The 16,815-nt window shown below is 46.3% G+C and overlaps 1 protein-coding gene across 3 annotated transcripts in view; it reads right to left on the bottom strand.

Moving 5' to 3' along the window:
* The window catches only part of apbb3 (amyloid beta (A4) precursor protein-binding, family B, member 3), a 45,459-nt gene that overhangs the window by 18,828 nt on the left and 9,816 nt on the right, over window positions 1-16,815 (bottom strand). For all 3 annotated transcript variants that reach the window (XM_034177566.1, XM_034177567.1, XM_034177568.1), the window contains exon 4: window positions 9,929-9,977. In XM_034177566.1, the coding sequence (XP_034033457.1) occupies window positions 9,929-9,977 (49 nt within the window). The remainder of the gene's footprint in view (window positions 1-9,928; window positions 9,978-16,815) is intronic.

Here is a 16,815-nt window from a genome sequence, read left to right as displayed (position 1 = left end):
AACCTACCACCAGCACCGTGTCAGACCATGCTTCATCTTAATACCAGCACCCTGTCTGACCATGCCTCATCCTAATACCAGCACCGTGTCTGACCACGCCTCATGCTAACACCAGCAACGTGTCAGACCACGCCTCATCTTAATAACAGCACCGTGTCAGACCACGCCTCATCCTGACCGGGAGTGACATGTTTAGCCGCATGTTCTCCCTGAATTGCTGTCTGTCTGAGTGGTGTCCAAAAAATGAGGTGGGCTTCATAGATAATTGGCAAAGCTTCTGGGGAAAACCTGGTCTTGTTAGGAGAGACGGCACCCATCCCACTTTGGATGGAGCAGCTCTCATTTCTAGAAATCTGGCCAATTTTCTTAAATCCTCCAAACCGTGACTATCCAGGGTTGGGACCAGGAAGCAGAGTTGTAGTCTTACACACCTCTCTGCAGCTTCTCTCCCCCTGCCATCCCCTCATTACCCCATCCCCGTAGAGACGGTGCCTGCTCCCAGACTACCAATAACCAGCAAAAATCTATTTAAGCATAAAAATTCAAAAAGAAAAAATAATATAGCACCTTCAACTGCACCACAGACTAAAACAGTTAAATGTGGTCTATTAAACATTAGGTCTCTCTCTTCTAAGTCCCTGTTGGTAAATGATATAATAATTGATCAACATATTGATTTATTCTGCCTTACAGAAACCTGGTTACAGCAGGATGAATATGTTAGTTTAAATGAGTCAACACCCCCGAGTCACACTAACTGTCAGAATGCTCGTAGCACGGGCCGGGGCGGAGGATTAGCAGCAATCTTCCATTCCAGCTTATTAATTAATCAAAAACCCAGACAGAGCTTTAATTCATTTGAAAGCTTGACTCTTAGTCTTGTCCATCCAAATTGGAAGTCCCAAAAACCAGTTTTATTTGTTATTATCTATCGTCCACCTGGTCGTTACTGTGAGTTTCTCTGTGAATTTTCAGACCTTTTGTCTGACTTAGTGCTTAGCTCAGATAAGATAATTATAGTGGGCGATTTTAACATCCACACAGATGCTGAGAATGACAGCCTCAACACTGCATTTAATCTATTATTAGACTCTATTGGCTTTGCTCAAAAAGTAAATGAGTCCACCCACCACTTTAATCATATCTTATGTTCTGACTTATGGTATGGAAATAGAAGACTTAACAGTATTCCCTGAAAACTCCCTGCTGTCTGATCATTTCTTAATAACATTTACATTTACTCTGATGGACTACCCAGCAGTGGGGAATAAGTTTCATTACACTAGAAGTCTTTCAGAAAGCGCTGTAACTACGTTTAAGGATATGATTCCTTCTTTATGTTCTCTAATGCCATATACCAACACAGTGCAGAGTAGCTACCTAAACTCTGTAAGTGAGATAGAGTATCTCGTCAATAGTTTTACATCCTCATTGAAGACAACTTTGGATGCTGTAGCTCCTCTGAAAAAGAGAGCTTTAAATCAGAAGTGCCTGACTCCGTGGTATAACTCACAAACTCGCAGCTTAAAGCAGATAACCCGTAAGTTGGAGAGGAAATGGCGTCTCACTAATTTAGAAGATCTTCACTTAGCCTGGAAAAAGAGTCTGTTGCTCTATAAAAAAGCCCTCCGTAAAGCTAGGACATCTTACTACTCATCACTAACTGAAGAAAATAAGAACAACCCCAGGTTTCTTTTCAGCACTGTAGCCAGGCTGACAAAGAGTCAGAGCTCTATTGAGCCAAGTATTCCTTTAACTTTAACTAGTAATGACTTCATGACTTTCTTTGCTAATAAAATTTTAACTATTAGAGAAAAAATTACTCATAACCATCCCAAAGACGTATCGTTATCTTTGGCTGCTTTCAGTGATGCCGGTATTTGGTTAGACTCTTTCCCTCAGATTGTTCTGTCTGAGTTATTTTCATTAGTTACTTCATCCAAACCATCAACATGTCTATTAGACCCCATTCCTACCAGGCTGCTCAAGGAAGCCCTACCATTATTTAATGATTCGATCTTAAATATGATCAATCTATCTTTGTTAGTTGGCTATGTACCACAGGTGGCAGTAATTAAACCATTACTTAAAAAGCCATCACTTGACCCAGCTATCTTAGCTAATTATAGGCCAATCTCCAACCTTCCTTTTCTCTCAAAAATTCTTGAAAGGGTAGTTGTAAAACAGCTAACTGATCATCTGCAGAGGAATGGTCTATTTGAAGAGTTTCAGTCAGGTTTTAGAATTCATCATAGTACAGAAACAGCATTAGTGAAGGTTACAAATGATCTTCTTATGGCCTCGGACAGTGGACTCATCTCTGTGCTTGTTCTGTTAGACCTCAGTGCTGCTTTTGATACTGTTGACCATAAAATTTTATTACAGAGATTAGAGCATGCCATAGGTATTAAAGGCACTGCGCTGCGGTGGTTTGAATCATATTTGTCTAATAGATTACAATTTGTTCATGTACATGGGGAATCTTCTTCACAGACTAGGGTTAAATATGGAGTTCCACAAGGTTCTGTGCTAGGACCAATTTTATTCACTTTATACATGCTTCCCTTAGCTAGTATTATTAGACGGTATTGCTTAAATTTTCATTGTTACGCAGATGATACCCAGCTTTATCTATCCATGAAGCCAGAGGACACACACCAATTAGCTAAACTGCAGGATTGTCTTACAGACATAAAGACATGGATGACCTCTAATTTCCTGCTTTTAAACTCAGATAAAACTGAAGTTATTGTACTTGGCCCCACAAATCTTAGAAACATGGTGTCTAACCAGATCCTTACTCTGGATGGCATTGCCCTGGCCTCTAGTAATACTGTGAGAAATCTTGGAGTCATTTTTGATCAGGATATGTCATTCAAAGCGCATATTAAACAAATATGTAGGACTGCTTTTTTGCATTTACGCAATATCTCTAAAATCAGAAAGGTCTTGTCTCAGAGTGATGCTGAAAAACTAATTCATGCATTTATTTCCTCTAGGCTGGACTATTGTAATTCATTATTATCAGGTTGTCCTAAAAGTTCCCTAAAAAGCCTTCAGTTAATTCAAAATGCTGCAGCTAGAGTACTGACGGGGACTAGAAGGAGAGAGCATATCTCACCCATATTGGCCTCTCTTCATTGGCTTCCTGTTAATTCTAGAATAGAATTTAAAATTCTTCTTCTTACTTATAAGGTTTTGAATAATCAGGTCCCATCTTATCTTAGGGACCTCGTAGTACCATATCATCCCAATAGAGCGCTTCGCTCTCAGACTGCAGGCTTACTTGTAGTTCCTAGGGTTTGTAAGAGTAGAATGGGAGGCAGAGCCTTCAGCTTTCAGGCTCCTCTCCTGTGGAACCAGCTCCCAATTCAGATCAGGGAGACAGACACCCTCTCTACTTTTAAGATTAGGCTTAAAACTTTCCTTTTTGCTAAAGCTTATACTTAGGGCTGGATCGGGTGACCCTGAACCATCCCTTCGTTATGCTGCTATAGACGTAGACTGCTGGGGGGTTCCCATGATGCACTGTGTCTTTCTCTTTTTGCTCTGTATGCACCACTCTGCATTTAATAATTAGTGATCGATCTCTGCTCCCCTCCACAGCATGTCTTTTTCCTGGTTCTCTCCCTCAGCCCCAACCAGTCCCAGCAGAAGACTGCCCCTCCCTGAGCCTGGTTCTGCTGGAGGTTTCTTCCTGTTAAAAGGGAGTTTTTCCTTCCCACTGTAGCCAAGTGCTTGCTCACAGGGGGTTGTTTTGACCGTTGGGGTTTTACATAATTATTGTATGGCCTTGCCTTACAATATAAAGCGCCTTGGGGCAACTGTTTGTTGTGATTTGGCGCTATATAAAAAAAAAATTGATTGATTGATCCTAACATCAGCACCTTGTTAGACCACGCCTCATCCTAACACCAGCACCTTGTCAGACTGCGCCTCATCCTAACACCAGCAGTGTCAGACCACGCCTCATCCTAATATCAGCATCGTGTCAGACCACACCAGATCTTAACACCAGCACCATGTCTCACCATGCCTCATCCTAACACCAGCACAGTGTCAGACCACGCCTCATCCTAAGACCAGCACAGTGTCAGACCACGCCTCATCTTAATACCAGCACCGTGTCAGACCACGCCTCATCTTAATACCAATACCGTGTCAGACCACGCCTCATCTTAATACCAATACCGTGTCAGACCACGCCTCATCCTAACACCAGCACAGTGTCAGACCACGCCTCATCCTAACACCAGCACAGTGTCAGACCACGCCTCATCTTAATACCAATACCGTGTCAGACCACGCCTCATCCTAACACCAGCACAGTGTCAGACCACGCCTCATCTTAATACCAATACCGTGTCAGACCACGCCTCATCCTAACACCAGCACAGTGTCAGACCACGCCTCATCTTTATACCAGCACAGTGTCAGACCACGCCTCATCTTTATACCAGCACAGTGTCAGACCACGCCTCATCCTAACACCAGCACCGTGTCAGACCACGCCTCATCCTAACACCAGCACCGTGTCAGACCACGCCTCATCTTAATACCAGCACCGTGTCAGACCACGCCTCATCTTAATACCAGCACCGTGTCAGACCACGCCTCATCCTAACACCAGCAGTGTCAGACCACGCCTCATCCTAACACCAGCACCCTGTCAGACCACACCTCATCTTAATACCAGCACCCTGTCAGACCACACCTCATCCTAACACCAGCACAGTGTCAGACCACGCCTCATCTTTATACCAGCACAGTGTCAGACCACGCCTCATCTTTATACCAGCACAGTGTCAGACCACGCCTCATCCTAACACCAGCACCGTGTCAGACCACGCCTCATCCTAACACCAGCACCGTGTCAGACCACGCCTCATCCTAACACCAGCACAGTGTCAGACCACGCCTCATCCTAACACCAGCACAGTGTCAGACCACGCCTCATCTTAATACCAGCACCCTGTCAGACCACACCTCATCCTAACACCAGCACCGTGTCAGACCACGCCTCATCTTAATACCAGCACCGTGTCAGACAACACCTCATCTTAATACCAGCACCGTGTCAGACCACGCCTCATCTTAATACCAGCACCGTGTCAGACCACACCTCTTCGTAATACCAGCACAGTGTCAGACCACGCCTCATCCTAAGACCAGCACAGTGTCAGACCACGCCTCATCTTAATACCAGCACCGTGTCAGACCACGCCTCATCTTAATACCAATACCGTGTCAGACCACGCCTCATCCTAACACCAGCACAGTGTCAGACCACGCCTCATCTTAATACCAATACCGTGTCAGACCACGCCTCATCCTAACACCAGCACAGTGTCAGACCACGCCTCATCCTAACACCAGCACAGTGTCAGACCACGCCTCATCTTAATACCAATACCGTGTCAGACCACGCCTCATCCTAACACCAGCACAGTGTCAGACCACGCCTCATCTTTATACCAGCACAGTGTCAGACCACGCCTCATCCTAACACCAGCACCGTGTCAGACCACGCCTCATCCTAACACCAGCACCGTGTCAGACCACGCCTCATCTTAATACCAGCACCGTGTCAGACCACGCCTCATCTTAATACCAGCACCGTGTCAGACCACGCCTCATCCTAACACCAGCACAGTGTCAGACCACGCCTCATCCTAACACCAGCACCCTGTCAGACCACACCTCATCTTAATACCAGCACCCTGTCAGACCACACCTCATCCTAACACCAGCACAGTGTCAGACCACGCCTCATCTTTATACCAGCACAGTGTCAGACCACGCCTCATCTTTATACCAGCACAGTGTCAGACCACGCCTCATCCTAACACCAGCACCGTGTCAGACCACGCCTCATCCTAACACCAGCACCGTGTCAGACCACGCCTCATCCTAACACCAGCACAGTGTCAGACCACGCCTCATCCTAACACCAGCACAGTGTCAGACCACGCCTCATCTTAATACCAGCACCCTGTCAGACCACACCTCATCCTAACACCAGCACCGTGTCAGACCACGCCTCATCTTAATACCAGCACCGTGTCAGACAACACCTCATCTTAATACCAGCACCGTGTCAGACCACGCCTCATCTTAATACCAGCACCGTGTCAGACCACACCTCTTCGTAATACCAGCAGTGTCAGACCACGCCTCATCCTAACACCAGCACAGTGTCAGACCACGCCTCATCTTAATACCAGCACCGTGTCAGACCACACCTCATCTTAATACCAGCACCGTGTCGGACCACATCTTAACCTAACACCAGCACAGTGTCAGACCACGCCTCATCTTAATACCAATACCGTGTCAGACCACGCCTCATCCTAACACCAGCACAGTGTCAGACCACGCCTTATCTTAACACCAGCACAGTGTCAGACCACGCCTCATCCTAATATCAGCATCGTGTCAGACCACACCAGATCTTAACACCAGCACCGTGTCTCACCATGCCTCATCCTAACACCAGCACAGTGTCAGACCACGCCTCATCCTAACACCGTGTCAGACCACGCCTTATCCGAATACCAGCAGCGTGTCAGACCACGCCTCATCCTAACACCAGCACAGCGTCAGACCACACCTCATCTTAACACCAGCACCGTGTCAGACCACGCCTCATCCTAACACCAGCAGTGTCAGACCACGCCTCATCCTAACACCAGCACCGTGTCAGACCACGCCTCATCCTAACACCAGCACCGTGTCAGACCACGTCTCAACCTACCACCAGCACCGTGTCAGACCACGCCTCATCTTAATACCAGCACAGTGTCTGACCATGCCTCATCTTAATACCAGCACAGTGTCTGACCACACCTCATCTTAATACCAGCACGGTGTCAGACCACGCCTCATCTTAATACCAGCACCATGTCAGACCACGCCTCATCTTAATACCAGCACCGTGTCAGACCACGCCTCATCCTAACACCAGCACCGTGTCAGACCACGCCTCATCCTAACACCAGCACCGTGTCAGACCACGCCTCATCCTAACACCAGCACAGTGTCAGACCACGCCTCATCTTAATACCAGCACCCTGTCAGACCACACCTCTTCTTAATACCAGCACCGTGTCAGACCACACCTCATCCTAACATCAGCACCGTGTTAGACCATGCCTCATCTTAATACCAGCACCGTGTCAGACCACGCCTCATCTTAATACCAGCACCGTGTCAGACCACACCTCAACCTACTACCAGCACCGCGTCAGACCACACCTCAACCTACCACCAGCACCGCGCCAGACCACGCCTCAACCTACCACCAGCACCGCGTCTAACCACTCCTCAACCTACCACCAGCACCGTGTCAGACCACGCCTCATTCTAACACCAGCACCGCGTCAGACCACACCTCAACCTACCACCAGCACAGCGGCTGACCACACCTCATCCTAACACCAGCACCGTGTCAGACCACGCCTCATCCTAACACCAGCACAGTGTCAGACCACGCCTCATCTTAATACCAGTACCGTGTCAGACCACGCCTCATCCTAACACCAGCACAGTGTCAGACCACGCCTCATCTTAATACCAGCACCGTGTCAGACCACACCTCATCTTAATACCAGCACCGTGTCGGACCACATCTTAACCTAACACCAGCACAGTGTCAGACCACGCCTCATCTTAATACCAATACCGTGTCAGACCACGCCTCATCCTAACACCAGCACAGTGTCAGACCACGCCTTATCTTAACACCAGCACAGTGTCAGACCACGCCTCATCCTAATATCAGCATCGTGTCAGACCACACCAGATCTTAACACCAGCACCGTGTCTCACCATGCCTCATCCTAACACCAGCACAGTGTCAGACCACGCCTCATCCTAACACCGTGTCAGACCACGCCTTATCCGAATACCAGCAGCGTGTCAGACCACGCCTCATCCTAACACCAGCACAGCGTCAGACCACACCTCATCTTAACACCAGCACCGTGTCAGACCACGCCTCATCCTAACACCAGCAGTGTCAGACCACGCCTCATCCTAACACCAGCACCGTGTCAGACCACGCCTCATCCTAACACCAGCACCGTGTCAGACCACGTCTCAACCTACCACCAGCACCGTGTCAGACCACGCCTCATCTTAATACCAGCACAGTGTCAGACCACGCCTCATCCTAACACCAGCACAGTGTCAGACCACGCCTCATCTTAATACCAGCACCCTGTCAGACCACACCTCTTCTTAATACCAGCACCGTGTCAGACCACACCTCATCCTAACATCAGCACCGTGTTAGACCATGCCTCATCTTAATACCAGCACCGTGTCAGACCACGCCTCATCTTAATACCAGCACCGTGTCAGACCACACCTCAACCTACTACCAGCACCGCGTCAGACCACACCTCAACCTACCACCAGCACCGCGCCAGACCACGCCTCAACCTACCACCAGCACCGCGTCTAACCACTCCTCAACCTACCACCAGCACCGTGTCAGACCACGCCTCATTCTAACACCAGCACCGCGTCAGACCACACCTCAACCTACCACCAGCACAGCGGCTGACCACACCTCATCCTAACACCAGCACCGTGTCAGACCACGCCTCATCCTAACACCAGCACAGTGTCAGACCACGCCTCATCTTAATACCAGTACCGTGTCAGACCACGCCTCATCCTAACACCAGCACCATGTCAGACCACCCCTCATCTTAATACCAGCACTGTGTCAGACCACGCCTCATCCTAACACCAGCACCATGTCAGACCACGCCTCATCTTAATACCAGCACCATGTCAGACCACGCCTCATCTTAATACCAGCACAGTGTCAGACCACGCCTCATCTTAACACCAGCACTGTGTCAGACCACGCCTCATCCTAACACCAGCACCGTGTCAGACCACACCTCATCTTAATACCAGCACCGTGTCGGACCACATCTTATCCTAACACCAGCACAGTGTCAGACCACGCCTCATCTTAATACCAATACCGTGTCAGACCACGCCTCATCCTAACACCAGCACAGTGTCAGACCACGCCTTAACCTACCACCAGCACCTTGTCAGACCACGCATCATCCTAACACCAGCACCGTATCAGACTACGCCTCATGTTAATACCAGCACTGTGTCAGATCACACCTCAACCTATCACCAGCACCGTGTCAGACCACGCCTCATCTTAATACCAGTAGTGTCAGACCACGCCTCATCTTAATACCAGCACACTGTCAGACCACGTCTCATCTTAATACCAGCAGACTGTCAGACCACGTCTCATCTTAATACCAGCACTGTGTCAGATCACACCTCAACCTACCACCAGCACCGTGTCAAACCACGCCTCATCTTAATACCAGCACAGCGTCAGACCACGCCTCAACCTACTACCAGCACTGCGTCAGACCACACCTCAACCTACTACCAGCACCGCGTCAGACCACACCTCAACCTACCACCAGCACCGCGCCAGACCACGCCTCAACCTACCACCAGCACCGCGTCTAACCACTCCTCAACCTACCACCAGCACCGTGTCAGACCACGCCTCATTCTAACACCAGCACCGCGTCAGACCACACCTCAACCTACCACCAGCACAGCGGCTGACCACACCTCATCCTAACACCAGCACCGTGTCAGACCACGCCTCATCCTAACACCAGCACAGTGTCAGACCACGCCTCATCTTAATACCAGTACCGTGTCAGACCACGCCTCATCCTAACACCAGCACCATGTCAGACCACCCCTCATCTTAATACCAGCACTGTGTCAGACCACGCCTCATCCTAACACCAGCACCATGTCAGACCACGCCTCATCTTAATACCAGCACTGTGTCAGACCACGCCTCATCCTAACACCAGCACCGTGTCAGACCACACCTCACCCTCATGTTTGCCTGTGATGACGTTACCTTGGAGTTTGGGTCGTGATGGGTCACATCATTTTCATGCCAAGATGACCTGAGAGAAATAAAAGCAACAACACACATGTTCCTGTTACACAATGTTTGAGTTTCTTGTGTTTGTATTCATTGTCTTTGTGTTTGTATTATTCATTATGTGTTTATTGTGTTTGTAATTGTGTTTATTGTGTTTGCATTTATTATGTCTTTATTGTGTTTGTTTATTTTTATTATGTGTTTGTGTTTTTATTTACCCCAGTTCCACTGAAGTTGGGACGCTGTGTGAAGTGTAAATAAAAACAGAATACAATGATTTCAAATCCTCTTCAACCTACATTCAGTTGAATACACCACAAAGACAAGATATTTAATGTTCAAACTGATAAGCTTTATTGTTTTTGTGCAAATATTTGCTCATTTTGAAATGGATACCTGCAACACGTTTCAAAAAAGCTGGGACAGTGGTATGTTTACCACTGTGTTACATCACCTTTCCTTCTAACAACACTCAATAAGTGTTTTGGAACTGAGGACACTAATTGTTGAAGCTTTGAAGGTGGAATTCTTTCCCATTCTTGCTTGATGTACGACTTCAGTTGTTCAACAGTCCGGGGTCTCCATTGTCGTATTTTGCGCTTCATGATGCGCCACACATTTTTAATGGGCGACAGGTCTGGACTGCAGGCAGGCCAGTCTAGTACCCGCACTCTTTTACTACGAAGCCATGACGTTGTAACATGTGCAGAATGTGGCTTGGCATTGTCTTGCAGTTTATTGTGTTTGTATTTATTATGTGTATTGTGTTAGTATTTATCATGTTTACTGTGTTTGCATTTATTGTGTTTGTGTTATGTGTTTACTGTGTTTGCATTTATTGTGTTTGTGTTATGTGTTTACTGTGTTTGCATTTATTGTGTTTGTGTTATGTGTTTACTGTGTTTGCATTTATTGTGTTTGTGTTATGTGTGTTTGCATTTATTGTGTTTGTGTTATGTGTTTACTGTGTTTGCATTTATTGTGTTTGTGTTATGTGTTTACTGTGTTTGCATTTATTGTGTTTGTGTTTATTGTGTTTGTATTATTTGTTTACTGTTTTTCAGTGTATTGTGTTTGTGTTTGTATTTATTGTGTGAATTGTGTTAGTATTTATTGTGTTTACTGTGTTTGGGTTTATTGTGTTTGTAGTTACTGTGTTTGCATTTATTGTGTTTGTGTTTATTGTGTTTGTATTATTTGTTTACTGTTTTTCAGTGTATTGTGTTTGTGTTTATTTATTGTGTGAATTGTGTTAGTATTTATTGTGTTTACTGTGTTTGGGTTTATTGTGTTTGTATTTATCATGTGTGTTTATTGTGTTTGTATTTATCATGTTTACTGTTTGTGCTTATTAAGTTTGCATTTATTGTGTTTTCATTTGTGTTTACTGTGTATTTATTGTGCTTACTGTTTGTTTTTATAGTGTTTGTATTTACTGTGTATTGTTTATATTGTTTACTGTTAGTATTTATTGTGTTTATATTTACTGTGTATTGTTTATATTGTTTACTGTTAGTATTTATTGTGTTTATATTTACTGTGTATTGTTTGTATTATGTGTTTATTGTGTTAGTATTTAATTGCAATTTATTTTCATTTATATAGCGCCAAATCACAACAGAGTTGCCTCAAGGTGCTTCACGCAAGTAAGATCTAACCTTACTAACCCACATTTATTGTGTGTACTATGTTTGTATTTATCGTGTTTACTGTGTTTGTATTTATTGTGTTAGTATTTATCATGTTTACTGTGTTTGTATTTATTATGTCCGCCAAGGATGTAATAAATCATCAGCCATTTAAAAAAAAATTGTCTGCCTGTCTGTCTGTCCTTTAACAGGATTATTTCAAAACCACTGCAAGAGATTTTGATGAAATTTTCACCACAGATACGAGGTCTGTTAGAAAAGTATCCGACCTTATTATTTTTTTCAAAAACCATATGGATTTGAATCACGTGTGATTGAGTCAGCCAAGCTTGAACTCTCGTGCGCATGCGTGAGTTTTTTCATGCCTGTCGGTTGCTTCATTCGCCTGTGAGCAGGCTTTGAGTGAGGCGTCGTCCACCCCTCTCGTCTATTTTTTATTGCGAATATATGTCTGAACGATTTGGAGCTTTGCTGCATCAATTTTTTCCAGAAACTGTGAGAGACCTCCAGGTGGACACCGTTGGAAAAATTAATATGGCTTTCAGGGACGATTTTATGGGGATTAAACAGATTACGGGGTGTTATTGCCCCTTTAAGGACGGCCCACAACTGCGTGCTCCCAGCGCCGATGGACAGGCTGACACCCCGCACAAACAACCAGATCATTTCCAACGTGAAAGCTTTGTTGATCCGGGACCTCGTCTGACTTTCACAAAAAGGCAGAAGATGTGGACATCAGCACTTTTTCCGGCACATTCCACCGTTACAGGAGTTTTTTTTCCATGGAAAAAGAAGCCGAGGGACGCGCCACAGAGCCGTTCATTACACGGGACAAAACCACCTCGGTGTTGGTCTCACAGGACGGCTTAAAGGTGGATTTCAGATGGATTCCGGTTGCTTTCCAGTCATGTGACTATCCGATTGTGATTGTGCATGAGCTGGACATGCCAGAACATGTCCTGTGAGGCTTCATCATGGCGTTTCTTTTCGCCATGCAGCTCCACCGCGACGTGCGGAATTCCTCCGCCTTTGTTCCTCTTTCCATGACAAAAACTCCTGTAACAGTGAAATGTGCCGTTCATTTCTAAACTGGACGCTGTCTTGATCCGGTATGTCATCTGACTAGCACAGGAATTGTGAAAAGACGTGGACATCAGCACTTTTTCCGGCATATTCCACCGTTACAGGAGTTTTTTTTTTTCATGGAAAAAGAAGCCGAGGGACGCGGCACAAAACCACCTCGGTGTTGGTCTCTCAGGACGGCTTTCAGTCGGATTCCGGTTGCTTTTCTGTCGTGTGAATATCTGAGAAATTGAGCTTGAGCTGGACAAGCCCCAACATGTCCTGTGAGGCTTCATCACGGCGTTTCTTTGCGCCGAGCGGCTGCACCACGACGCGCCGAACTCCTCCGCACGTCTGTCTTAATGTGCCGGAAAAAGTGCTGATGTCCATGTCTTTTCACAATTCCTGTGCTAGTCAGAGGACATACCGGATCAAGACAGCGTCCAGTTTAGAAATGAATGGCACATTTCACTGTTACAGGAGTTTTTGTCATGGAAAGAGGAACAAAGGCGGAGGAATTCCGCGTGTCGCGGCGGAGCTGCATGGTGAAAAGAAACGCCATGATGAAGCCTCACAGGACATGTTCTGGCATGTTCAGCTCATGCACAATTACAATCGGATATTCACACGACTGGAAAGCAACCGGAATCGGTCTGAAATCCACCTTTAAGCCGTCCTGTGAGACCAACACCGAGGTGGTTTTGTCCCGCGTAATGAACGGCTCCGTGGCGCGTCCCTCTGCTTCTTTTTCCATGAAAGAAAAAAAAAAAAACTCCTGTAACGGTGGAATGCGCCGGAAAAAGTGCTGATGTCCACATCTTCTGCCTTTTTGTGAAAGTCAGACGAGGTCCCGGATCAACAAAGCTTTCACGTTGGAAATGATCTGGTTGTTCCAGCGGGGTGTCAGCCTGTCCATCGGCACTGGGAGTGCGCTGCGCTCTCAGCAGTTGTGGGCCGTCCTTAAAGGGGCAGTAACACCCCGTAATCTGTTTAATCCCCATAAAATCGTCCCTGAAAGCCATATTAATTTTTCGAACAGTGTCCACCTGGAGGTCTCTTACAGTTTCTGGAAAAAAAATTGATGCAGCAAAGATCCAAATCGTTCAGACATTTATTCGCAATAAAAATAGAGGGGGGTAGACTACACCTCACTCAAAGCCTGCTCACAGGCGAATGAAGCAACCGACAGGCATGAAAAAACTCACGCATGCGCACGAGGGTTCAAGCTTGGCTGACGCAATCACACGTGATTCAAATCCATATGGTTTTTGAAAAAAATAATAAGGTCGGATACTTTTCTAACAGACCTCGTACACATGAAAGACTCTGGATCAAGGTTGTCTTTATAGGCTCTTAAGGATTACATCAAAACTACTCCATGAATTCTCAGCAAATTTGCACCACAGATAAATATTAGACCATGGAAGACTCTGGATCCAGTGTCGCAGACCGAACGTTCCCCCTAAAAATCGGTCTGCCCTGCCTTCACTGCGCATACGTCATTAGCGGCGGTTCACCGATTATCACCCGATTTCTGCTTCAAACTGCCTGCAGTCATCAGTGATAGATATCTGAAGCTTTTGGACAACAATCATTTCAATGTAAATTCAGCATTATTTCATCATAAAAGACGGATGAAGCAATCAAAGCGCCGCGGCTACATGAGCTGTTAGCTGATGCGTTCACTGTGCATCAGTCATTTCAAAGCTTCACAGAATTTTGCAGAGTTTCTGCTTAAAATGGCCTTGTTTCTGCTTAAAACTGACTTTAGAATGATTTAAGAGGTTTTACTTTGTCATCTGATGGTCAATGATACCATTAATCCATTTGATTGCTTTGGGTGAAGAGACTGTCAGACAAGCTGCTGTGGTCAGAAATGACACATGCGCAGTGAAGGCAGTTCAGTCTGCGACATTGGATTGGCGGACATCAGAAATCTGTGACTGCTCTGGTTGTGTTTGCATTTATTGCATTTATATTTATTGCGTTTACTGAGTTTGTATTTACTGTATTGTGTTTGCTGTGTTTGTTTTCATTGTTTTTGTGTTTATATTTATATTTATTGTGTTTATATATATTGTGTTTACTGTGTTTCTATTTATTGTATTTGTGTTTACTGTGTTTGTGTTTATTGTGTTTGTATTGTGCTTGAGGCTGTCCAGCAGGGTGCCGCAGCCTCCCGTCAAGGTGGTCGTCCTGGATCTTTCCTTGCCACCACAGTCCTTCTCAGGTGATCAAGTTAGTGGGTCGGGGTAAATGCGCCCTCACTCCCACTTAAAGCTTCCTTTGCGCACGTTTCCATGCAAGCTTGTCTTTTCCATATTTCAAGTCCTACGGAGATGGAGCAGCTAGTGACGGGGATGGGGTTCGAAGCCTCTAGTTATCTCTCTGCACGTAGACACCCGTGAGTAAATGGTTGTCGAAGGCTGGGATTGGAACAGCAACCTTCCCCAGCAGTGCACACGGCTACTGAGTAGTCCTCTTTAGGATGCACACTGCTCACCTCACATGAGGAGGGACCTAGAAAAGGTGGTCCAAAAACTGCCTGCTCCCTTCCCCCCGGGTGAAAAACCGCATTCCACTTTGCGGTTGAAATCATAAGAATTTTTTCTAATCGATAATCCCTCCAGGTAGCAACCTGGAACATCCCTATTTTTCAAGATAGTGACAACAGTAGCTGTCCCCACAGGAGGCCTGCTCTCATTGCCTCGGAGCTTCAGCACTACAAGAGCGATGTCATCACACTCAGTGAGACCAGATTCGTAGATGAAAGCTCTCTGACTGAGGATGGTGAAGGTTATACCTTCTTCTGGAGAGGGTTCCCCACTGATGCCAGACGCATTCATAGCATCGGCTTTGCCATCAGGACTTCTTTTCTCCATTTGCTTCCTGAGTCTCATGAACATCTCAGGACGTTCACGTATCGATGAACGTCTTATGACTCTTCAACTCCCTCTAGCTAAAGGTTGCTATGTCACTCTTGTGAGCGCCAACGCACCCACTATGATCTCTGTGCTCCATCCTTTGTAACATCCCCTGCAGTGACAAGATCATACTAACAGGTGACTTCAATGCCAGGGTTGACCCTCTGCTCTGAGTTTGGCTTGGTCATTATCAACACCATGTTTCACAACCTCAATAAGACCCCCTGCACGCACCCTATGTCCAAGCATTGGCACCTCATTGACTACATCAATGTTCGGCGGTCAGATCTCCATGATGTGCTCATCTCAAGGGTTATGCGTGGCCAAATGCTGGACTGACCACTGCCTCATCAGAGCAACACTCCAACTCTGTGTGTGGCCTCCCTTTCGGAAACAGCAACCTAATAGGAGACTCAATTTTCATGCCCTTAAAGATCCTATCACCAGGGGCACTTTTTGTGATGCCATCTCCCTCTCCTTGTCGTCCGAGCCTAATCGCAAAGCTAGCAAAGTCCTCTGCCGATTAAACAGAAGAATGGCTAAGTGACTTTTTGCTCAGTAAATCCCAATCTACCCTTGGCTTCAACCAGAAACTGCACCAGGACTGGCTCGATGACAACGCTGCCTACATCAAGCCTCTTTTGCTGGAAAAGCACAACCTCCATGATGCAGTCCTCAGAAATCCATTATGCGCTACTCTGTGTGCTAACTGGGCTGCTCTCTGGTCTAGGGTGCAATGTGAGCCTTGCAGTATTGAGGACAAATGGTGGCATGCTAAGATCCAAGGCCATGCAGACAGCTATGAATTTCATCGCTTTTACGATTCCATCAAGGCTGTTTGCACCTTCTCAGAGATCCACTCACCCAGTCAGGAGGAAGGTGGAACACAAGGATGGGGTTTTCATCAAGGATAGGGCAGGTATCCTTGAACAGTGGGCAGAGCAATTCCGTTAGCTTTTTAACATTACTCCCATAGATGACACCATTCTGGATGGCCTTCCAACACTCCCGCCTATCACCAATCTACATCTGCCACTGACCTTTCTGGAGGTTGAGAAGGCAATTTATGGTCTAAAGAACAACAAGGCTGCTGGCCCAGATGGTATTCCTGCTGGAGTCTTTAAGTTTGGAGGACGACCACTCCTGCAGCATCTGCATCGTTTCATTACAGATGTCTGGTCCTGCAGCTGCCTTCCACAGCAATGGAAAGATGCCAACATTGTCA

This window comes from Thalassophryne amazonica, chromosome 9 (assembly GCF_902500255.1).
Source record: "Thalassophryne amazonica chromosome 9, fThaAma1.1, whole genome shotgun sequence".
Taxonomy (NCBI): Eukaryota; Metazoa; Chordata; class Actinopteri; order Batrachoidiformes; family Batrachoididae; genus Thalassophryne; species Thalassophryne amazonica.
This window is presented reverse-complemented; position numbering and strand designations above follow the sequence as displayed.